General features: G+C 34.8%; 1 protein-coding gene across 1 annotated transcript in view; it reads left to right on the top strand.

Annotated features, from left to right (window-relative positions):
* Window positions 1-21,779, top strand: part of v (Tryptophan 2,3-dioxygenase vermilion) — a 114,351-nt gene that overhangs the window by 79,665 nt on the left and 12,907 nt on the right. The window contains exons 4-5 of the mRNA XM_081738774.1: window positions 1,482-1,619; window positions 20,900-21,121. Coding sequence (XP_081594900.1) covers window positions 1,482-1,619; window positions 20,900-21,121 — 360 coding nt within the window. The remainder of the gene's footprint in view (window positions 1-1,481; window positions 1,620-20,899; window positions 21,122-21,779) is intronic.

Below are 21,779 nucleotides of genomic sequence, written 5' to 3'. Positions count from 1 at the left end.
ATTGTACAGATCTCATATCAACATTAAATTTTCATGTCCCAACACTTAAAACTCGTGCTAATAACTCTGGTCTGTTTTATTGCAAAAAAGCAAGGACCAACGTATTATTGAAATCACCAATTTGGAGAATGTGTTCTACTTATAACAAAATATGTATCAAACACAAAGAAATTGACATCTGCAATATGAACTCTATGTTTAAGAAAACTATTGTAAATGTATTATGTAATACACCAACACTATAATTGGGCTTATGCCTGTTGTGTTGATGGCAAATAAATAAATACCACTTTCGGATTGCACTGTCAGTCGGTGCCGGCTTTTTGAACTCTTTGGTGAACTTTCGACACACCAGAATTGGTGATTTTTAGCTTTGCGTACCACAGAACACATTGCGCTTTCTCTTTCACCGACGCCATCTTTGATACGGTAAAAAAAAAATAGTCTCAGAGGAGTTTTTTTTATTTATTTCTTTCTTTAAAAGACACACACACACCAATACAGCTTACAACTTACTTCTAACAGTCAACATTGAAACAACAATGGATGGAATTTGGTAAGAAACTGACCCTTGCCCTCCCTCTCCCTCTCTCAACGTGCTCAGAGTGCCGCTTATCTAACAGTGTTGCCAACTAAAAATTTAATCCTTCCGCTACCGTTTGCACTTTATTTGATTTCATTATGAGCATTTTTATGAAAATTATAAGCAAATTAAATCCGCCCAGACTTTATGAAAACCCTGTATTGTTGTACAGGCATTTTTTTAACTGAAAGTTACCCGAACACAGTGGCGTATTTAAGGGGGAGGATTCCGGGCTTAAGCACCCCTTAAATTTTATTTACTATTTTATAGTAAATGAAATAACTTGTAGAATTTTCACATCCCCAGGAAGAAAGTTAGCAAAGCCCCCACCCGGAAACAAAATCGTAAATAAGTCGCTGCCTGAACACATTTAGTTACAATAAGAATTCCTTGAAATATTTACTTTTTATTCCCCCTCCCCTCTTATCTTCTAAACTGTTGATACTATGAAAAAATGTATAGGACTATTTTTGTAGGAAATTTTGACATGTTTCTGCTAGACCCCATAGCTTTTGAGATATTTAAGAAAAAAAAACTTTTTAAAAAACTATCTTTAAGCCTCCCGTCCATCGCACGCCAACCATCCACGCTCTGGGACTTTTAGTATGTCGTTTAGGGCATTCTCACAATTGTGCCGAACCTCAAACTTCACGATTTACTTATTCTGTTTTTCTTCGTTGACTAGACTAATTGAAACAGCACCAGCTTGTTTATAAACAATATTAATGGTTTATTGTAATAAGATAAATATATATCATGGACATTGCAGTTCTTCGTGATATTGTTTCGGGATATAATTTATCTTACTTAAATAAAACAATTTATTGTTTTACATATCAGTACATAACTTAATATTTGTTTAGATTGTGTTATTTTAAATGTCATTTTTATTCAACAGCTTCTAGTGGATCAAGTCATGATTCTGGAGACAATGACTCCTCTTGATTTTATGGAGTTCCGCAAATATCTTTCACCAGCCTCGGGATTCCAAAGCCTTCAATTTCGCCTATTGGAAAATAAGTTAGGAGTAAAGCAAGTGAGTATATACATATATTTGCAAATATTTAATAACTCTTCAGTAAACTCTTCAGTAAACAAGCGTGATTTTTGTATGCGTACTCCTGCAATCTATATATACATTTGAGAATATACACTAGTATGGTTCAGATTAGTCGTTCAAATTTATACACATGAAAGGAGACATTAACGCGAACTAAGTCATCCCACTCATCAGGCAATCTCCGTGAATGTATCATTCATTTTATAGTCTTTATTAAAACATAGCAATTACTTCAACGTAGACATGCAAATACTAACATCTTATACATTAATTTAAAAGTGGCATTTAGCACAATTAATCAATTTATTTAAATATTCTCTTTATAATTTCTCTTAACGTCCCAACTTGAATTAGTGCCGCATGAACATTTTATTATATACTCGTCACAGCGTCAGGTTTCTACTATATCTGCTACGGTCAAAGAACGGTTTTTTTCTTTAACAATAATAACAATAACAATAATAACAGTTCTTTTTCTTTTCTTTTCGTCTATTTCTTAGAAGTTTAGCGTCCCTTTTCAGCTGCTAGCCTATATGAGAAGTAGAATTGCAGTTTAAAGTAAAAATCGAATCATCATAATGCGTTCAATGCTCTCCCACCGGGAATCGAACCACGGACCTATGGCAAAAAATCGCACGCTATCCACTAGAGCAGCGAGCAGGGCTAGAATTACTTTTGCAATGATTTTTTAATATTTATTTTTTAGACTTACGTTCATTTGTCAATTATTCCTTCTTCAAACATGTAATTAAGAGAAACTTCTTAAAATTCATATAGTATAAAATAAGTAATCCTTATCTAAATTGAGTGTATGGGGGCACGGTGGCTAAGTGGTACAGTGCTTACTAGGGATGGTATCGAGACGAGACGAGACGAGACTTTGTACAGTCTCGGTCTCGTCTCGGTTGATAAATAACGATCTCGGTCTCGGTCTCGTCTCGAGTAAAAAATCACAGTCTCGGTCTCGGTCTCGTCTCGGTCAACAGATGCTTGTCTCGATCTCGGTCTCGGTCTCGAGTACCAAATCTCGGTCTCGTCTCGAAAGTCTCGAAAGTCTCGAAATAAATAGTGTGAAATTAAAATAGTGAAAGTATTATTCTCGTACAGTCTGTCGTTTCCGCTTATTTTTTCCTTTCATTTTGACTTAGAATTATGGTATGGTGTACCTCTTCATAACTAATTTGCTAGTGCTAATGCTTTCCATGCGCGTATGCCAGGTTCAATGATCAGTGGGTATATCACCCTAAAACCCTAATAGAACCCATATTTCACTTTCAGCAATAGACTTTGTATCATATAGCCTCAGAACTACCTATACAATTAAACTCTAATTAATTAACTCCAGTACTATACAGTAGTTTATTTCCTTCCTTTAAATCAGAATTGTTCAATACCTCCTAACGGATAACGCAACACATAGCAGCACGAATGTATTAATTCGTACCGAAATTGAAACTTTACAATTTCTCATTATTCAATACATAGTGCTTTGACTGTAATTTTAAAAACAGAATATAACGTTCATTATCTTAACAAATAGGGTAAAGTATTACTACAATATACGTATTTTGTTTGAAATTGATGAAATGCTTTATTACATCTCCGTGTTTAATTGACACTTTATAACACGAACGTCCTGAACCTTCTGGTGGGAGCTACTACACTCATCTTTGCTATGTGAGGTCTCGAGTTGGATCACAAAACAAGTTAGATTCAAAGTCCGATGCTTCGCATAGTTCGCGTCTCATTTTAAGTGCATTCTGTTCTTATACTAGTTCATAAGGTCGTAATGCATTACGTAAGCACATATCCAGTGCCGTAACATAGATTAATCTTATTCTTGAGCTCTCAATGGTGCATGCAATCTTTATTCGAGAAAACTAATCTTGCGTTTATTACGTTGAAATTTTATATTAATTGAAAATTAGTTGCAAAACATGGACATACATATTATATAAGTATATAAAATAGGTAATTCGAGTTATCTGTATCTATTTTTTCTCACTCGCCAAAACAAGCGATTCTTAACTTTCTAGTTTTCTTTTGTATTAATTTTCGTAGTTTTGCTGCAACATGATGGATTGAATAGTCAAAAATACTTTTTTCCATCTATGATTTTCATTAAATTTTGGATCCATTTTTACCCTACCTTACCTAGTAAAAGTAATATATTTAGTCTTAGTTGAGGAACCAGTTTTTCGCTTCTGTAAAATTACGAAATTATGACTTGCTTTAGTTTACCTCCGAGGTCCAGATATAATGAAATCATCACCATCATCATAATCAACCATTATCAATTCATTGCTGGATGAAGGTCTTCCCAAGTCTTCTCCACAACTAACTAACGGGCAATTCTTTTCCAGGTTACTCCTCCAGTGGCTCTTGACTTCGTCACACCTTCTTGTATGCGGAGGTTTCCTAGGCTGTTTTTGTCTCGTAGTATCCAGTCTAGAATTCTTTTTGTCGTCCGTCGATCATAATTTCTTCTTGCAATACGTCCAGTACACTTTCCAGCTCATATTAAATTATTTCATTAGCACCATCAGTATTCATTTCTTGGGCTACAAATAGTTCGAATTCGCTACTTTCGGAGTACAGACACGCTACTTTATAATCATCGGACCCGACAACACTGACTGAATGATTTAAATCAACACAATGTGAGGACCCCATTTGGTCTAGCGGCTACAACTCTTGATTTCGGTTCGCGTGGTCCCGAGTTCGATTTCCGGTAGGGGTAAATTTGAACGACCGAAGTGGTTCGGATTCCACTATAATTATTAGCTCCACGTCTCCTTTAGCCGCCCTAGCATAACTGTGGGACGTTAAACTAAAACAAAACAAAACAAAAGTGAACACTGTGTATTACTAACTGTAAGTTCTTGAATAATTGCATATAGCTATATGGTATGGATCGTGTTTGAGGTGGTCGGTGGTCAAACTAAAGCGAGTGAAATGTCATTAAGGTGCAATTAGAATTTTTAATTAAGCACGATCTTAATCTAAAGTGTACACCAGGCCTAAGCAGGGATGAATTCAGGGGGTAGCCCGGGGGGGAATTTCTCCCCCGAAGAAAATTTATTCCCCCCCGGAGAAATTCTCAAAATTTCAATCACAAAATGTAGAAATTACTTCACCCAAACTCCCCTGCCCCCGAGGAGTTCATATTCCCCCCCGGGTGAAAATGACTGAATTCAACACTGGGCCTAAGGCTTAAGGGGAACAACCAGTGTTACTGAAAATGTATCAGTTACCGGTACTTAATCTCAGTTACAATTTGCATTTATATGTATTGCTGGAACGAAGATTTAAACATTAACATTATAAGTAGCCAAAATGACTATGAAAAACACCGTCTCTTGAAAGCATTCTTGCACCATAAAACAAGTTACGAGTAATTTTAAAATATTTTGCGGTTTATCTACCTTATTTGCACATATTTAGAATAATATTTAGCTATCTATTTAAGTGGGCAACACTGCTTAAAATAATGTAACTGCGACTTGTAATTAAAACCACCAAAAACTGTTGTAATGTTATAGAAGCAAAGGAAAGCAATAATCATTATTAAAAATTAATAAAAATGCGTCATTTTAAGCAGTATAAAAATCACTACCAATGTGTTTGGTATCTCTGAAGCGATTTGAAATAACAATTGTTGTAAATGGCGTTATAAGCATTTAAGTCTTTTGGACTCTATTTGAAGTCTGCATGATGAGACGTGATATGTCAGCGCGTTTTCGAAGTAAAGTCTTTAGAAACATTTAAATTTTCCGTTTCTTGTAACTTTGTTCCTTCATTCATTCGAAATATATTATACCAAGATCACAGTATTTGACGCTAAGGTACAGTTGATGCGCATTGCACCGTCCATGCCATTTGAGTTATTAGAGATTTCCAAGCTACATAAATAATGTATGTTCTATTGTGGTTTTGTTAAATAACTAAATATGTAATACTTTACGTAGCGCAATTTGAGAAAATACAACTTTATTTTGCTTTAGCAACATTGCTTGTTTATTCCAGAGTATCAAGAAGAATTTCCCAACTTGGTACAAAATTTCAGCATTTTTAATATATATATATATATATATATATATATATATATATATATATATATATATATATATATATAGCAGATCCTAGGGGAGGGCTATAGGGACTATAGCCCCCCTTAACGCTCAGGTATGCACTGGATAAAATGGGCTTCAATCCTACTTTCTTTACACTGGATAAAGCGGTAAACCATGGTTTAGCCCCTCCCTTGATCATATACTGTGTCCGCGGCTATATATACCCATGGCCCATTTTAATCTTTCCACGGGGATATCTCGAAAACGGTTGAACATAATGAACCGAACAAAAACTCAAATAGTAAATACCATGGGGCACACCGAATGGTGTTGTCGCGGCGCCTCCCGGGGCCGCCTTTCATGGGGTACCAGGGCCAAACTTTAAAATTTTAAATGGAAACATGGGACGAGTAATACCTCGTTCTATAGATCTTTAAAAAGTAAAAAGTGTTGTTGCAAAAGATTTTTCTTATCGGTCACCGTTTTCAAAATGGAAGCCAAGACATGGTGCCTGTATTATATAAAACGTCCAGTACCACTAGACCCCTAATAAGAAAATAGTTGGAGATAAATGAACAGAATAAAACTCGTATAGGAAAGCACAGAGGGTATTTATCATTCCACGGCTCGAATATAATGCAACGGAGAAAAAGATTATTAAAGTATAATTGACATGATGCAAAAAAGGAAATGATAGAAAATGAGCTTTCCGATCTCTGTCCGTAAGTAGGTAAAGCGGGAATGAATGGTAAAATCTCAAATGAGAACCTCACTTTTTATTTGCAATTGATATGGTTTGTCTGAAACACTTGTGTATACAAATGACTGGTACTATAACGAATAAAAATAAAGTGAAATAAGGTGAATAAAAATAAGGTAAAATTCAAGTTTAACAACATTTTACCCGCCCCTTTGCCTCTGATAATTTAACGCATTGCGTGCAAGATTTTTGGGACATATCTGGATCAGTATGTACCGTTTCGTTACTAAGAATCGCAACTGAAATTACCGTTGAAAGTTATTCGGAATGTGAATGTGGACATCTCAGTGAAACTCATATTCTATCACACGCAAGAAGACATAGAAGGAAAAGAAGCGAACGAATATCATGCAGACGACTGTTGAACAAAACCAACGTTTTTAAACATTGTTCTAAAATTGCATTGTTCGACAAATTTTTTTCGCATTTCAGTTGATTCATTTTTGCATCAAACTATTGCCTGCAATCAAAATGGAAGGTACCATTTAACAAGAATTTTACATACTTTATCCCATTACAGAGACATTTATATCTTATAAAAACACATTTCAAATAACTTTGTTTCGTAGATACAATTTGCAAAAACTAAGGCTCTCATTTGCAATTTCACCGATCCTTCGCGCTTCACTCACTTACGGAGTGAGGTTGGAGCGATTATTTTCTAGGAGTTAGATTTCTTTCTTTCCATTATGGCACTTTCACTCTAATCATCTTTTCGACTGATGCAACATTCCCGAGCTATAGAATGGTAAATACCCTCTGTGGTTTCCTATTCGAATATTTGTTCTGGTGTTTTCATATTAGTGATACTGGACGTTTTACCGGATGCAGCTACCATGTTTTGGTGGTCATTTTGAAAATGTTGACCCATATGAACAATCTTTTGCAACAGCACTCTTTAGTTTTTAAAGATATGTCGAACGAAGTATCATTCACCCCATGTTTCCATTTACAATTTTCAAGTTGCGCCCTGGGCCCTGGGCCTGAAGGGTGGCCCTGGGAGTCTCTGCGACAATATCAATCGATGTGCCACATGACATTTTCTATTTGAGTTTCTGTTCGGTTCATTTATGTTCAACCGTGTTCATATCAGTGGTACTGCACGTTTTACTGTATCTGATAGAGGCAACATCTCTTGGCGGCCATTTTGAATACAGTGCCCGATATGAAAGATATTTTGCCACAACGCTTTTTAGTTTTTCAAGATCCATCGAACGAGGTGCCACTCACCCCTTGCTTCCATTTAAAATTAAAGTTGGGCCCCGGGAACCCATGCAGGGCGAACCTGGGTGGCACCGCGACCATATATATATATATATATATATATATATATATATATATATATAGAGAGAGAGAGAGAGAGAGAGAGAGAGAGAGAGAGAGAGAGACAGACAGACAGACAGAGAGAGAGAGGGGGAGGGAGGGAAAGAGAGAGAGAGAGAGAATTCTATTCGCATCAGCAGTGGATTTTGTTGAGGAACGAGTGAGAAACATTTGCGTTGTACGTGCAATGCAAAAAATTAACACAAATTTATTTCGGGAGGGGTTTGAGCCCGATAACCACCCCTAAATACGCCACTGTACATCAGTCAACCGTTCTCATATTGTCTAACACAGCAACGAAACAAATTTTGAGTGAAGGCAATTTTAGTATTTATCAATATCAATATTCGAGACGAGACCGAGACTTTCGAGACTGACCTAAGTCTCGTCTCGGTCTCGTCTCGATTTATAGAGGTCTGTCTCGGTCTCGGTCTCGTCTCGGTATTTAAAAGTCCGTCTCGGTCTCGGTCTCGTCTCGGTATATAAAAGTCCGTCTCGGTCTCGGTCTCGTCTCGATAATTCGAGACGAGACCGAGACGAGACCGAGACTAGTCTCGGTCTCGGTACCATCCCTAGTGCTTACCTCTGGTGCGTGGGGTTTCTGGTTGGATCCCCGGCTAAGGAAACTTGTGTTTAGGCAACATCATGCCCGTTGGTTTTTCGGGGTACTCCTGTTTCCTCCCACATTCTCATTCCATCGATTTTTGATCATCATTCACTCGCCTTAATCATCAGTCTCCCTTAACCTAAAGGGGATAATCGTAGGGCGTTAAACTGAAACATTTCAATTAATTTGAAGTTCATTTTTTTTCATTAACTATATAGGCCTATTTACATTTTCTAAAACAAAGTGATCATGTTTGCATTGTGACTGTAACATTGAAAATATAATACAGTCAATTCTCGATTATCCGGGGCGGCGGATTATTTGCTTCACGGATTAATTATAGTCTTTCCTTTTTTTTAACCTTTCTCGCGAAAGTATTAAAATAAAATGTTTTAAAAACTCTGTGGCAAGGGTTTTTTTTTAATCCATTATAAATAAATAGGTGTTTTAACATCACGAAAAACAAAAATAGTAGATTTTTTGGTGAAAAATAAACTAACAAACTTGTGGGTACTGAAAACTCAATAGTCATACTTGTATGTGTAGACCCCCATTGTAAACAAAAATTGTTTAAAAGCATTTTCATGTCGATTTTTGTCCTTTTAAGGCCATTTTGCAAACTATCAGCGGAATTTGCTCGTTCGCTGATGCCGCGCCTCTATATTTCGTGGACAATCCTTAGTTCACTATGTTAATAGTTCCATTCGTCAATGAGATCTTTACATTTTCTTTCAATTTTCTCGTTTTCATACTTCATTTCTCCCTTACTCGTTCGGGAAACTGCAGCGCTTTCGTTCAGTCTCTAAAATCAAGAAGGAAATTAAAATTACAGAACTCCAGTTAAAGTGTCAAACGTATGATGTAGTACCCAAGCGGTTGGAAACTTGCTGCAATTCCATTTCCTTGCATAAATCAGTTTCATATATTTTAAATAAATGAAGAAAATATGGTTTTAGTAACGTTGAAGAGCAACATTCAGCTCTCCCGAGTGTCACTAATTTTTAGTTTCTTAACATTGTCACAAGAGGTCTGTTTGCGCTTCTTTGCCTGGCGTAATATGCCAAACTAAATATATACAGAGTAGGTATACAGTCTCGTACTGATCAGCTCACTGCATTTTATATCACTTCTTATTGTTATTAAACAGGTAGACCTAGTTTCTTTGTTACTTGTTCTTAACATCTTTTTACTTATAAGTTAAGCCCGGAACAGTCGAAGCAAATGAATCCATAAACTAGAGTGTTATATTTGATCAATACAAGGGTGTATATATACTTTTGGGCCACCCTGTATTTTTCTTTTCTTAACCAGAAGGAGAGATCAATAAGTAATGCACTTTTTTTTTCACGTGATATTACATTGGTCTTGGACGTGAACATTCAAAGAGAAGTACTTTGAAGTTTGCACTGTAGTCGGCAGTTGTTCGATCAAGCACGCCTCTAGTAGAAGAAGCATGAACTACGTACTCAGCAATGTATTGCAATCGTCTACTTCTAAAGTGCAGAGAGAAGTAGGTCTTTTTTTGTGTGTGTGTGTGAGCAAAAGTACAAAACTCGAGTGAAATTCACTAGAAAATATGTGCATAGATGGGAAAGAGCATATATACACTCTGTATATGGCTCGTAGCAACATCCCTATTGTACGCGAATTATTATTATTATTATTATTATTATTATTATTATTATTATTATTATTATTATTATTATTATTATTATTATTATTATTATTATTATTATTATTATTAAACATTGTCTAACCTCATCTCTTATGTCATCTCTATAGCAACGGTCTCCTTAGAAACCAAAATAAATAAATTAACCGTGTGTTAGATAAGGCTGTCTCTAGAATAAGATGACATGAGTATGGTAGTAGAGACTAGGAAAAGAAGAAAGAAGGAAAAGGAAGGAAGAAAAGAAAGAAGAAGAGAAGTAAATAGAAAGAGAAAGAAGAGAAGATATCAAACTTATCCATATTAAAGAATAGCCTAGAAAGAAAACATTCACAATCTAATTCTGTAACGAAATTATTTCACTATTTTTGACTAGTCGCTGTTTCAACGATTACTCTATCTTCTTCTGTTCTATGCAGCACTGAATATATCTAGATCATACGAGGAGGAGTCAAATGAAAACCATAATTATTTTTTTAAATATTATTTATTGGTCACACAGGGTACAGAAGTAAATCACTTTTCAACATAGTTCCCTCCTCGTTCAATGCAAGTCCGCCAGCGCTTCGGAAGAGCCTGAATACCTGCAGAAAAATGTCTTTTGGGCGACGGCGCAACCACTCGTACACCGCGTTGCGTACCTCTTTATCGGAGTGGACCTTTTTGGGTTTCGGTGATGAGGAGTGGCGCCACTCCTTGCTCGCTCGCTTTGTTTCAGGCTGATGGTAATGCACCCATGTTTCGTCACCAGTGACGATTCGTGACAGGAAGGCATTACCGTCACGTTCAGCACGCCACAAAAGGTCTTCGCACGCATCAACACGTCGCTGTTTCAGTTCAGGTGTCAGTTGTCGGGGCACCCATCTTGCATACACCTTATGAAACTGGAGAACATCATTCACAATATGATGTGCCGATCCATGACTCATGTGTACACATGCTGCAATTTCGTCTATTGTCACACGGCGGTTTTCCAAAACGATGGCTTCAACAGCTGCAATGGTCTCTGGAGTCTCTACGCGCCGAGCCTGGCTGGGACGTGGAGCATCGGCCACAGACGTAACACCATTTGCAAATTTCCGGCACCATTCATAGATTTGTGTCTGTGACAAACACGCATCTCCATACTGAACCTTCATTCGCCTAAAAATGTTAATCGGTTTCACACCTTCATTTCGCAAAAACCGAATCACAGAACGCTGCTCCTCGCTGGTGCATGTGGCTAGTGGGGCTGCCATTTTGGAACTGTTGTTGCGCCGGTGTTTGTGCATCTGCCGGCTGCTGCCACCTAGGAGACATCCGGCATACTATCGTAAACAGGCATGCCAACTTACAGCTCACTGGCTCCATATACGGATTTTTATTTCTACTTTTATGGTTTTCAGTTGACTTACCCTCGTATTTAAATGAGATTATAATAATAATCAGATATTACTTCATAAGTTCGAATGACATTGATTCAGTGTATGCCTAAACCGGGTATTAATTCTACTTTCATATATAAAAGGAAGGACTGCTAAGTTGTTAGTTTAAAACATTCACTATCGAAATATTCTGTAAAACAAACAGTAAATCCACACCACTACATCAACCTGAAAATTTACGCATAAGTAAATAAAATCATAACTACACTAAAATTGTTTGTTAGGTTTCATTAATCTATTAATACATTTTATAGGAAATAAAATGAAACATTTTTCCAACTGGATTTTATTTACAATCTATACTTCAACATATTCAAATAAAATAAAAAAATAAAACTGCAAAAATAAACAAATTAAGTTCTCAAAATAGAAATGTCTCGTCTCCATCCACTATGGAAGTAAACAGTAATATGCTTTCATCAGTGTTTTACATAAGCTTTGTAATTTCAGGTAATTTTTCAAAACAGTTGATAAAAAAAAATTCTTATGGCTTTATTTGCCACAGCAAGTAAGTGTCCATGAAATTTTTAATAACATTGTACAAATTGAATCATTCAAAAATATAAAGAAAGTAAAACAAATATTTTGGATCTTAGTTCTCAGGGAAATGTTCCATAGCAATAAGTATATTGTGATTTTTTCCAGATTCTTCCAGAATTATTTCAAAACAATATATATATATATATATATATATATATATATATATATATATATATATATATATATATATATATATATATATATATATATATATATATATATAACTGTTCCACTATGTTGTCAATATATGTCTTTGAGCAAATTATCTGTTTGTGAAGAAGACGGTGGGTGTATATAGGAATAAAATTTAGTAAATCAGTTTTGGTAAGTTAATAATTGCTTCCAGTTAACTGTTTCACTGTATTTTGAACATATTCGAAATCATGGTAATTCATAACCTAGGTATCTTCTCAGCACATTATTCCTGTTTATCCAAATTATATGGTAATTGATTTCTAAAATTTATTTTGATTCAGATATATTTGACTATCTGCGGTAACCTATTACTATTTGCACTTCTAGAAAGATATGAATCAGATGTGATTTCGCACTTTGGCAGCTCCAAATAAATGATTATGGAAACACTGTTTTATAAGGGTGAACGCACTAAATTAATACCAGTTAAACTTTCATTTTGGTTGTTGGAAGTATTTTGGGGTAGAATGATTGCTTCGAATTTGTTTACGAAAAACTTGTGTAGTTAACAGAGATACTCTCGCCCGTACAGAAAAATCATACACAGATATTGAATTTACATGGCAACATTGAATATAAACATTAATATTTAATCTTTTCCATCAATTTATTTCGAACAATGGTTTAAAATTTGGAACATAGCTGCAGTTCCAGAAAATGTCGTCAGTACACTTATCGCAGACTAAGGGAGACGGCGCACAAAATTGAAATTGATGCAAAAACAAGCAATTTACAAAAGATTTTCTTATTTAATATCCAAGAGTCTTAAACATTGGTATTACGGTATGAAACAGAATTTTGAATAACTACATTCACTTACAGATATTGCCATATAGTCCCAGTCTAGCAAAAGAATATACCAAAATAGTTGCAAAGATATTATAGTAAATATTTAAATTCGTAATAACGGAAGTTTGTATATACGGGCAATAGTATTCTCGTGAAAACATCAATCATTAAAATCAAAATAATACATAAAAAAAACAGCAAATTACCAACCAAAATTTTAATCAATAAACAAGTTCCTTTTTAACACATTGAGATATTTTACACAATGAAAATACTGTTAATTGCGTACGCATGTGCTTAATATTCCTGTTTATTTGTGATTAGCTAGGCCTAGCTGATGTTAATGGTAGTATTCTGCCATGACTGGCAGAAATATAGTCTATCAAATCATTGTGAATATCGGATCGTAGTTATATCTAGTGGACAATAATTTCTCAGCAAAATGGAGAACGACTCCAAGATCACAAACTCCAGTGGCGGCTGGTACTATACGTTGCATAGTTGTGCAACCGGATATTTTTTTTAATACTAAAAATATTTTTGAGTGTTAAAGTAGTGCATCAGTAAAAAATAAACCTTTGCTCTTGAGCGCAAAACAGTATTGATGCATTTCTGAAAAAAGTCAATTAAAAAAACGGAAAGAAAGAGAGAGATTTACCTTTCCAGTGGCAGCGAACGTTGCCACTGGAAGGAGTAATATTGAGCGTATGGCAGCGAGCTCCTATCTCTTAACATGGGGAAGTGGATTTATTCTTGCAACGCTCCTATCTTCCCGTATTGGTCCCTTGCGGTTGCAATTTCTGCCGCAACTGGTCAGCTTCTGTAATAGTTACGAATTCCTCCGCTTAGCAGCGCTTGACTCAATTGATAGGATGAGGAAGATACAGATGCGTGGAAGAAAGAAGTTATTCACAAAACATAAACTCGCAAACAACAAATATAAGTCTGGTGGTAACAGGGACGGATCCAGGCTGAAAGTTTGGGGGGCGGTCGTTCGAAGTCAATAGATTTTATTTAACATTTATAATACAAAGGTGAAAATTCTTGGGATAAGATTTATTTTTAAAAAAATCCTATTCGGGGGGGGGGGGGGTGTCAATCGAGTCTTCAAGAAGAAAATGTCTTACTACTGGTCTAATTCCTAGCTCTGTGTCTTTCGTGCACATGATTCCGTGTTCGATTTCCGGCGGAGAGCATAAATTAATATCAAATCATTCACTTCCAATACTCATCTGTCTTCTTTAGCCTAATTTGCTGGAATGTTAAACTTTTTTTTTTCATTTTCAAAGGAAAACATCTTAGATTTCATGCTTCTTTACAGACAAAAAAATACGTGGTTCCTGAAAGTGGACTTTTTGTTCCGTATATTTATACAAAGAAATGCTAACAAAATGCATATTGTCGGAGGAGAGAGGTGTTCCTGGACCCTAAAGAAAATAAAGCGGAAAATATTTCCGGTAGCGATGCTTTCTATTCAGAGAAACTTGGCGAGCAGCATTTCAGATTTCAATAAGGTCATAGAAAAATTTGCAGCCCGAAAGATCGAAGAAAGACCTTCCATTCTAAAATAATGCATAGTTTATATAATTAAATAATTTTGTTTAACTGCGTGCATGCAATTTTCTTGCTTTTTTTCTGCTTTTCGGATTAACGCCATCATTCATGGCTTACAGCACACACTATATATTCGATTTATCTCGTGTTCAATAACATGAGTGTAGAGGTTTTGTATATAAATAGTGTATAAACATACACTGATAGTGGTTGTTTGGAAAAAAGGAAATAGCTTATATATTAAATTAATATTAGAGAAATAATTTAATCAATAATATACAAATAGAGCTTAAAAGACTTTCCCCTTCATATTTCCTGAATATTTCTTGGATAAGACTCAAGAATGCTGGGGGAGGGGAACACTTGCGCGTACCTACATACCTTTGATATTACAACATTGCAACCGGTGCTTGTACAGACTACGAGCCGCTACTGACAAACTTATTGCAGAATCCCTAAAACATCAGTTATAAGCTCTGTAAATAAGAATAATTTGTAAAATAAAATAAAATAAAATAAAATGCAAACTATTGCATATCAATAATCGGATTTATATATATATATATATATATATATATATATATATATATATATATATATATATATATTCAAAATGTCATCTGTTAAAAGATGCCTCTATCATGGATACAAAAATTATCTATATCAAAGAGAATATGAACTGACATAAAAACAAAAGAAAAAAGAAATGGCACGAAAAATTTGTTAGAGGAAAGAAAAAAACTGTGACCATCGAACGCCTCCAATCCGATAAATAAAAAGAACTCATATAACTTAAAATTTAACCTTTCCCCATTCCTAATGACGCTAGCTTATTAAATTTTGAATAATCGATATCTTGGAGTCATCGTTGTTCAGAGATACAAGGAAAAGAACAGAGGAAAGGGAAAAAGAGACCGAACAAATTAGGGTCGTCAAAGATAACAAAACGCGTGCAAACATTACTTGATGTAAGCCGAAAACGATTATTCATAACCAAAAACGTATGGTCCTCACGATACAGACCGATTATATTATCCTGAAACCCGCTGGAAGTCTGTGACCAAGCAGAGATACGAAAAAGGACCACTATTAGAGTTCCCCTTCCTACCTGCCCTATAATTATTCAGTATCCGCCAGGTGTTTTTCAGGACTAGGATTTACATCCCAGAGCTTGTTTACCTTTAAATTTAGAGATTTCTACATAACAAACTCGGTTACCACCAGAGTCGGTTGAAAAGAAAAGAAGACAATAGAAAAAAAATAAAACTACAGATCTAGAAAACTGATAAGAAAAAAGTCCAAGCAAAAGTGGACTAAATAACTAATATTTTAAATCATTGTCATTATCAATTCTTCATCCCGAGGTTTGGCAATCGATTATCGTTATTATCGAGCAATCAGAATGTCAGCGAGCTTCACTAAGAGATAAATAACATGTCCAGACAGAACGCATGAAATCAACTCAGATATTTAAATTACTAATCCATCGATGGTGAGAAATAACGCTAAATTTCTTCACAGTTAGTTCACACACACATTCACCCACACCACGATATCGCTCTGTCCCAAACGAATCACGACAAACGTCATGAAGTATACAAAGAGATGAAAACTTCCCCTCACATGAAAGCAAACTGATAAGAAAGTACTTAACTCAAATATAGAAAACAGTAAAATTTAAAAAAAAAACTAAAATTTTTTTAAAAAGTCCCTAGGATGTATTGACATGTATTACTTATTCCTTACTAAATCTTTTCACGTTATTAGAAATATTGTAAATATATGGTATACTAAAATTTCAACAAATACACAGACGTGTTTACTAAGTTTCGAGAAATATCTCTACACATCGATGTTATTATACTATTCGCCTTCATATACACACCAAGCTACAATTAATTTCCACTCAAACCAATTATATAAATTAACTTTCCTGAAATTATAGTGCTCGACAAAAGGTCTGGGAGACTCCGATCACATTCACACACACACTCACTCATTTCTATCTTGTTGCCTCAAGTACAAGAATACATGAGTACTTTTATATTCATTATTGTGCTTTATATTTATATGGTGGGTTTTTATCATACTCCTAATAATAATGATAATCACGAAGTTATATATATATATTCTCAAGTACTCGTCAGTACTACGAAACACTAACCAATTCATGAAATAGTCCCATAGACTCAATAATCCCATACTATAATAATATTATTAATACGCCACTAACTATTTGTATTATAGGTTGTCATATGTACACAATACCACCTGGGGTATTGTATGCATATGATACGTTATGAAAGAAAAATACTCCACGAAAACTCCAATTACATCCATCTAAACTAGTCCTTCTCTATGTTGACTAATCTCAAAAAATCCTATTTAAGTTACCATTTCTACTACCTTCACTAAGTATACCATTTCCAACTTATTCGCTTCAGTAACACCCTTACCGCCACAAACACCTATGTAAACAATAGGCCTATTTCGGTTTACGAAGCTCCATAACCCTTTTATTCTTTCTATTAGCTGTTTATATCTCGTGCAATACTAGCACTGAATTATTTACTTAAATATCAGGCTTACCTAACAATAAACAAAACATTACTATCATATTCACGAATAATTCAACATATACGCACACTGACAAACGAAATTTCTAATGTCCATTTCAAGAAATTATATTAAATATCATGTACATTTGCAGTCTGTCAATTGGCTCTGTTTATCAACAATAAGCTTATACGAGGCTAACAGCTCTAATCTCAAACTACGAACGGATCATAAACTACCCACTCTGGAGTGGGCTGAAAAAGAGCACCAAACTGAAACAAAAAGGGTTGAATTCATTATTTCATACCAGTGCAATACATGGCTCTATAACACGAAACTAAAAGAGCTAGTTCTAGAACACTCCCCCCTTTTCCAAGAGTACAAATGAAGAAAGTGCTCTTTTCAAAAATTACTTTTTAAAAACATCCAAATAGGATGACCTCGAACAACCATGGAAGATGAAACCTTTCTCGCACGTAGAAAGTATAACAACTAAAAGAAAAATAGTTATGATCTTCGATATGTAATCTAAGCAAACTCACCTCTATTTCAAAATGACCAACAAAACCAAAATGGTGTTATGGCCATATATGAAAATAAATATAAAACGAGGAACAAATCAATTATCTCCGAGTTCGTGTGTAAATAGTACATTATAATAACATATTAAAATATAACTTATTGCACCTTATTCTCGTTATTTCATGACCGAAGGAGGATGAGAGACTGTAAGAAGAATACAAGGTAAGTAAACTGACATTCGTAAAATGTGTAAAACCGGCCCAGGGTCCTAGAACCTTCCCTGAAAGAGATCACAACACATTATTAAAGCTGCTTAAAACCATGTTTGAGTTATTTGCAGATTATGGCAAAAGAACAAAAAGGGGAGAGAGAATGTAAACTATGATCTTACTATTTATCCCATAATTTTGTGATGTTAAAAAAAACTCACCTAGAAACTGAAGGTTTATAGGGAGAAAAAGGATTTAGCAGACTACATACTACACGTTGCAGCACTTACCACCTATTTAGCCCCGCATGGCTGTTGTCACACATCACAAAAACACTACCTCCTACCATCTTGAAATTTTGAGTCAAATCAAAAACTAAAATGTAATTATATTTTCTTTCAAATATACAAGAATCAGCAGTGAGCGACTGAGAAAATAAACTAGAAGATTTTATATTCCAGCATTTATTATTTATGTTCGCTAGCTTTCCCAAGATGGCTGCCTATTTAACCAACGCAATATCCATTATCAGCTTTAACCCTTTTGTGCATAATGTCCACTGGAGTGAACATTGCTGATAGGTTACAATTGTGTACTGTCGTAACTCTCCATCCTCAAACCAAGTGCATTGTTCATCAATAGAAGTTAGCTGGGTGGCCTGGCGATCTCAATTTTTCAGCCACCTAGCTTGAAACTCTGAAGGTAGGGGTGTTATATCACCAGTGCATGATTGAAACAGGCAAAGAAAGAGGCATGGCGAGTTCTTCTGGAACATCTGCTGACATCTTCTAAGAAGGGCGTGCCAAGCAAATGGTATTTCTTTCTTTTCTTTCTTACAATCTCAAACAACCTGACATCATGATATTATCAGATTTTGTTCTTGTATCTACACAAATCATCAAAACAGACATGTCCCATGTAGTGGACGGCATGCACTTGAAACACATTTGTCTGCAGAAATTTGTCCACTGTAGTAGACTTTATGCATCTAATAAAGATATGATTGTTTTTTGCAAAAAGTATTGCTTGCCACTTACAAAAATATAATTGGAGCCTCTGTGGCAACCAATAAGCCTCATCAAACCTTCTGACTAATCTGGGTTTGATTTCCAGTTGATGTCACCACGCTTGACTTCAACACGTTATGTCAGACTAAATTGGTGTCTTCAAAATACCTCCCAAATAGACCATCATACCTAGAATCATATTGAAATCAAAAACATGTAGATCTGTACACTAAAACTGCCATAAACATACGTTACTCAGCATGTTGAGAATGACAGAAGTGAATCATTATCAGCTAATGTAGAAAAAGAAAATGAAGATCCTCAACTAAGTAGAAGAAACCAAAGACAACAACTAGCAAAAGTGATATGGTCAAAATGTGACAATAAATTTTCTGAAAATGTTCCTCCATTTCTTGGAAATAACAATGTAAATATTACAGGAAATGAGCAAACTTACTTGTTTTCACAGTTGTTTACAGATGATCATGTAAATGACATTCTTTTTCAGACCAATCTGTATGCGAATCAAAATGGCAAGGAACATTTTAGATTGACTCCAGGTGAACTCAAAATGTTTCTTGGAATAAATCTTGTAATGACTTATATGTTACCCTAAAAGACGATAGTGTTGGTCTTCAGAGGAAGGTTTACATTGTAAAGTTGTAGCTGACACAATATCATAAACCTGTTTGACCTTATATGGAGATCTTCATTTCTATGATAATTCACAGCCTCGAGATAGAAATTACAGACTATAAGTTACGATATGTACTGAAGGGAGATTCCAATTTGCTGTGAATGATGAAAAGTATCAATGCATTGACGGGAAAATCATGCCATTCAAGGGTGAACTTAATATAAAGCAATATACATACGCAAGAAGCCGAAAGCTTGGGGCATGAAAATTTGGGTAATGGCAGGGAGTAGTGGTTATACGTACGATTTTGATGAATATGTTGATTTTTAACCCTTATTACTTGTACCTAAACAACTATTCAAGTTTCCTAAAATACAACGTTTATTCCATTTATTTTTAGTGTCATTTTGCCATCTATATGCTCCAAAATATAGAAATCATTATTTTACTCAAAATGCATGAGGTCCAATCAAGTGGACAGATCAAGATAATGATTAAATTCTGTTAAGAAAATATCAAATTTCAAAATTTTCGGTTTTACATGACTTAGTACACCAAGGACAATTTGTAAAAAAAAAAAATAAAATAATAATCATCATATGCCAATGAGAACATAATTCATGCATGAAAGGATTAATATTATTTAATTCCTATAGGCCGAAAAATATGATTCCCAATGCATATCATACACTACTTACTGTCTAAAATATTTATGTATTTCCATTAATTTTCTGAAAAGTGATTGCACTTAATGAATAAAGACTTTTAAAACTGTAAATTTTGACGATAAAAATAGTTGCACATTCTTGCCGAAGAAATGACACAAGAAGAAAAACACTTCTTCATTTCATCCTCCAGGTTTCTAGATATCTGGAAGCTGTAATTTACCCAATCACATCTCTTCCATCCACCTGTACTAGATGTGACGAGAAGAAAAAAAATTCATTGCTAGCATTTTCTATTAATTATTTCAGCTTGTTAATTATAAAGAACACTGTAAATGATAAACTCTACTATTGTAATCCCAAAGAAAGAAAATTTGATGCTACAGGCCTTTTACGTTTATTTATTAACTGAGAATTCTGTTTCTCGGCAAAGTGCGGATCCTTAAATGAAATAAAATTTAATAGAACGTCTTAAAACATTTTATTTTCAGTTCATAACGTATTTAATCTTAATTAAATATATTATTTAGGTTTATGGGCTTTTAAAATTACAATTTTATGTAAAATTGAAATCCTTAAGTACACAAGTACCGAGAGAAAAATCTATATGGAAAGGGTAAAGGGGAGGGTATGAAAAAGATTTTTTGAATCACTGTAACAATAAGTTACAATTGTTTTTAATTTCCAACTTAAGATTTTAAATGGTAAACTGTTCGTCTATTTTAGGAGAACAGATTGAAACATAGTCAGAATTATGCCAAAGTTTTTGGTCACGATGAAAGAGCAATGGAGCTAATTAAAAAATCAGAAGAGGAACCATCGTTGGCTGATTTGGTACAGAGTTGGTTGGAGAGGACACCTGGACTGGAACAACATGGCTTTAATTTCTGGGGAAAATATCGTAGTGCTGTACAGAAGTTATTAGAACAACAAAAGAAACATGCTGAGGTAAAAGAATTAAAATAATTAATAATTACTAACAACTTGATTTTCTTTATAGCAGAAACATAAATTTTCATTTATATAGATTATTCATTTATATAGTTCTATAATCCTCACACCTACAATCTCTAAGATATGTGAGGATTATAGAACTATTAGTCTCATATCTCATGCAGCAAAAATTTTACTTCGAATTCTGAACAGAAGATCGTATGGCAGAACAAATTGAAAAGTTGAGGGGGAGCAGTTAGGGTTCAGGAGAGGTAAGGGCACAAGAGATGCAATTGGATTATTAAGGGTGACGGATAAAAGGTTTATACAAAAGAAGAAAGAGGTGTATATGGTATTTATTGATCTAGAAAAGGCTTTTGGCCGCATGAATTGTGAATTGTTGTTGTAAGTTCTAAAGGAGGTTGGGTTGGAGTGGAAAGATCGAAGACTCATAAGAAACTTAAATATGAACCAACAACTAAGTGTTAGAATTGGGAAGGAAATGATAGCGGAGAGTGCAATTGGAAGGGAGTTCGACAGGTTGCTGTCTTTCGCCAACAATATATAATAACTATCTAGAAGACGACATTTAATAACTAGTGAGAAAGAGCCTACATAATGAAGACAACATTTCAGTAGGAAGTAGAAGGATTAGGTGTATACGGCTTGCAGT

This window comes from Thermobia domestica, chromosome 14, assembly GCF_964235325.1.
Source record: "Thermobia domestica chromosome 14, izTheDome1.hap1.1, whole genome shotgun sequence".
In the NCBI taxonomy this organism is placed as follows: Eukaryota; Metazoa; Arthropoda; class Insecta; order Zygentoma; family Lepismatidae; genus Thermobia; species Thermobia domestica.
Note: the sequence above shows the minus strand (reverse complement) of the source record. Positions and strands in the feature narration are given on the sequence as shown.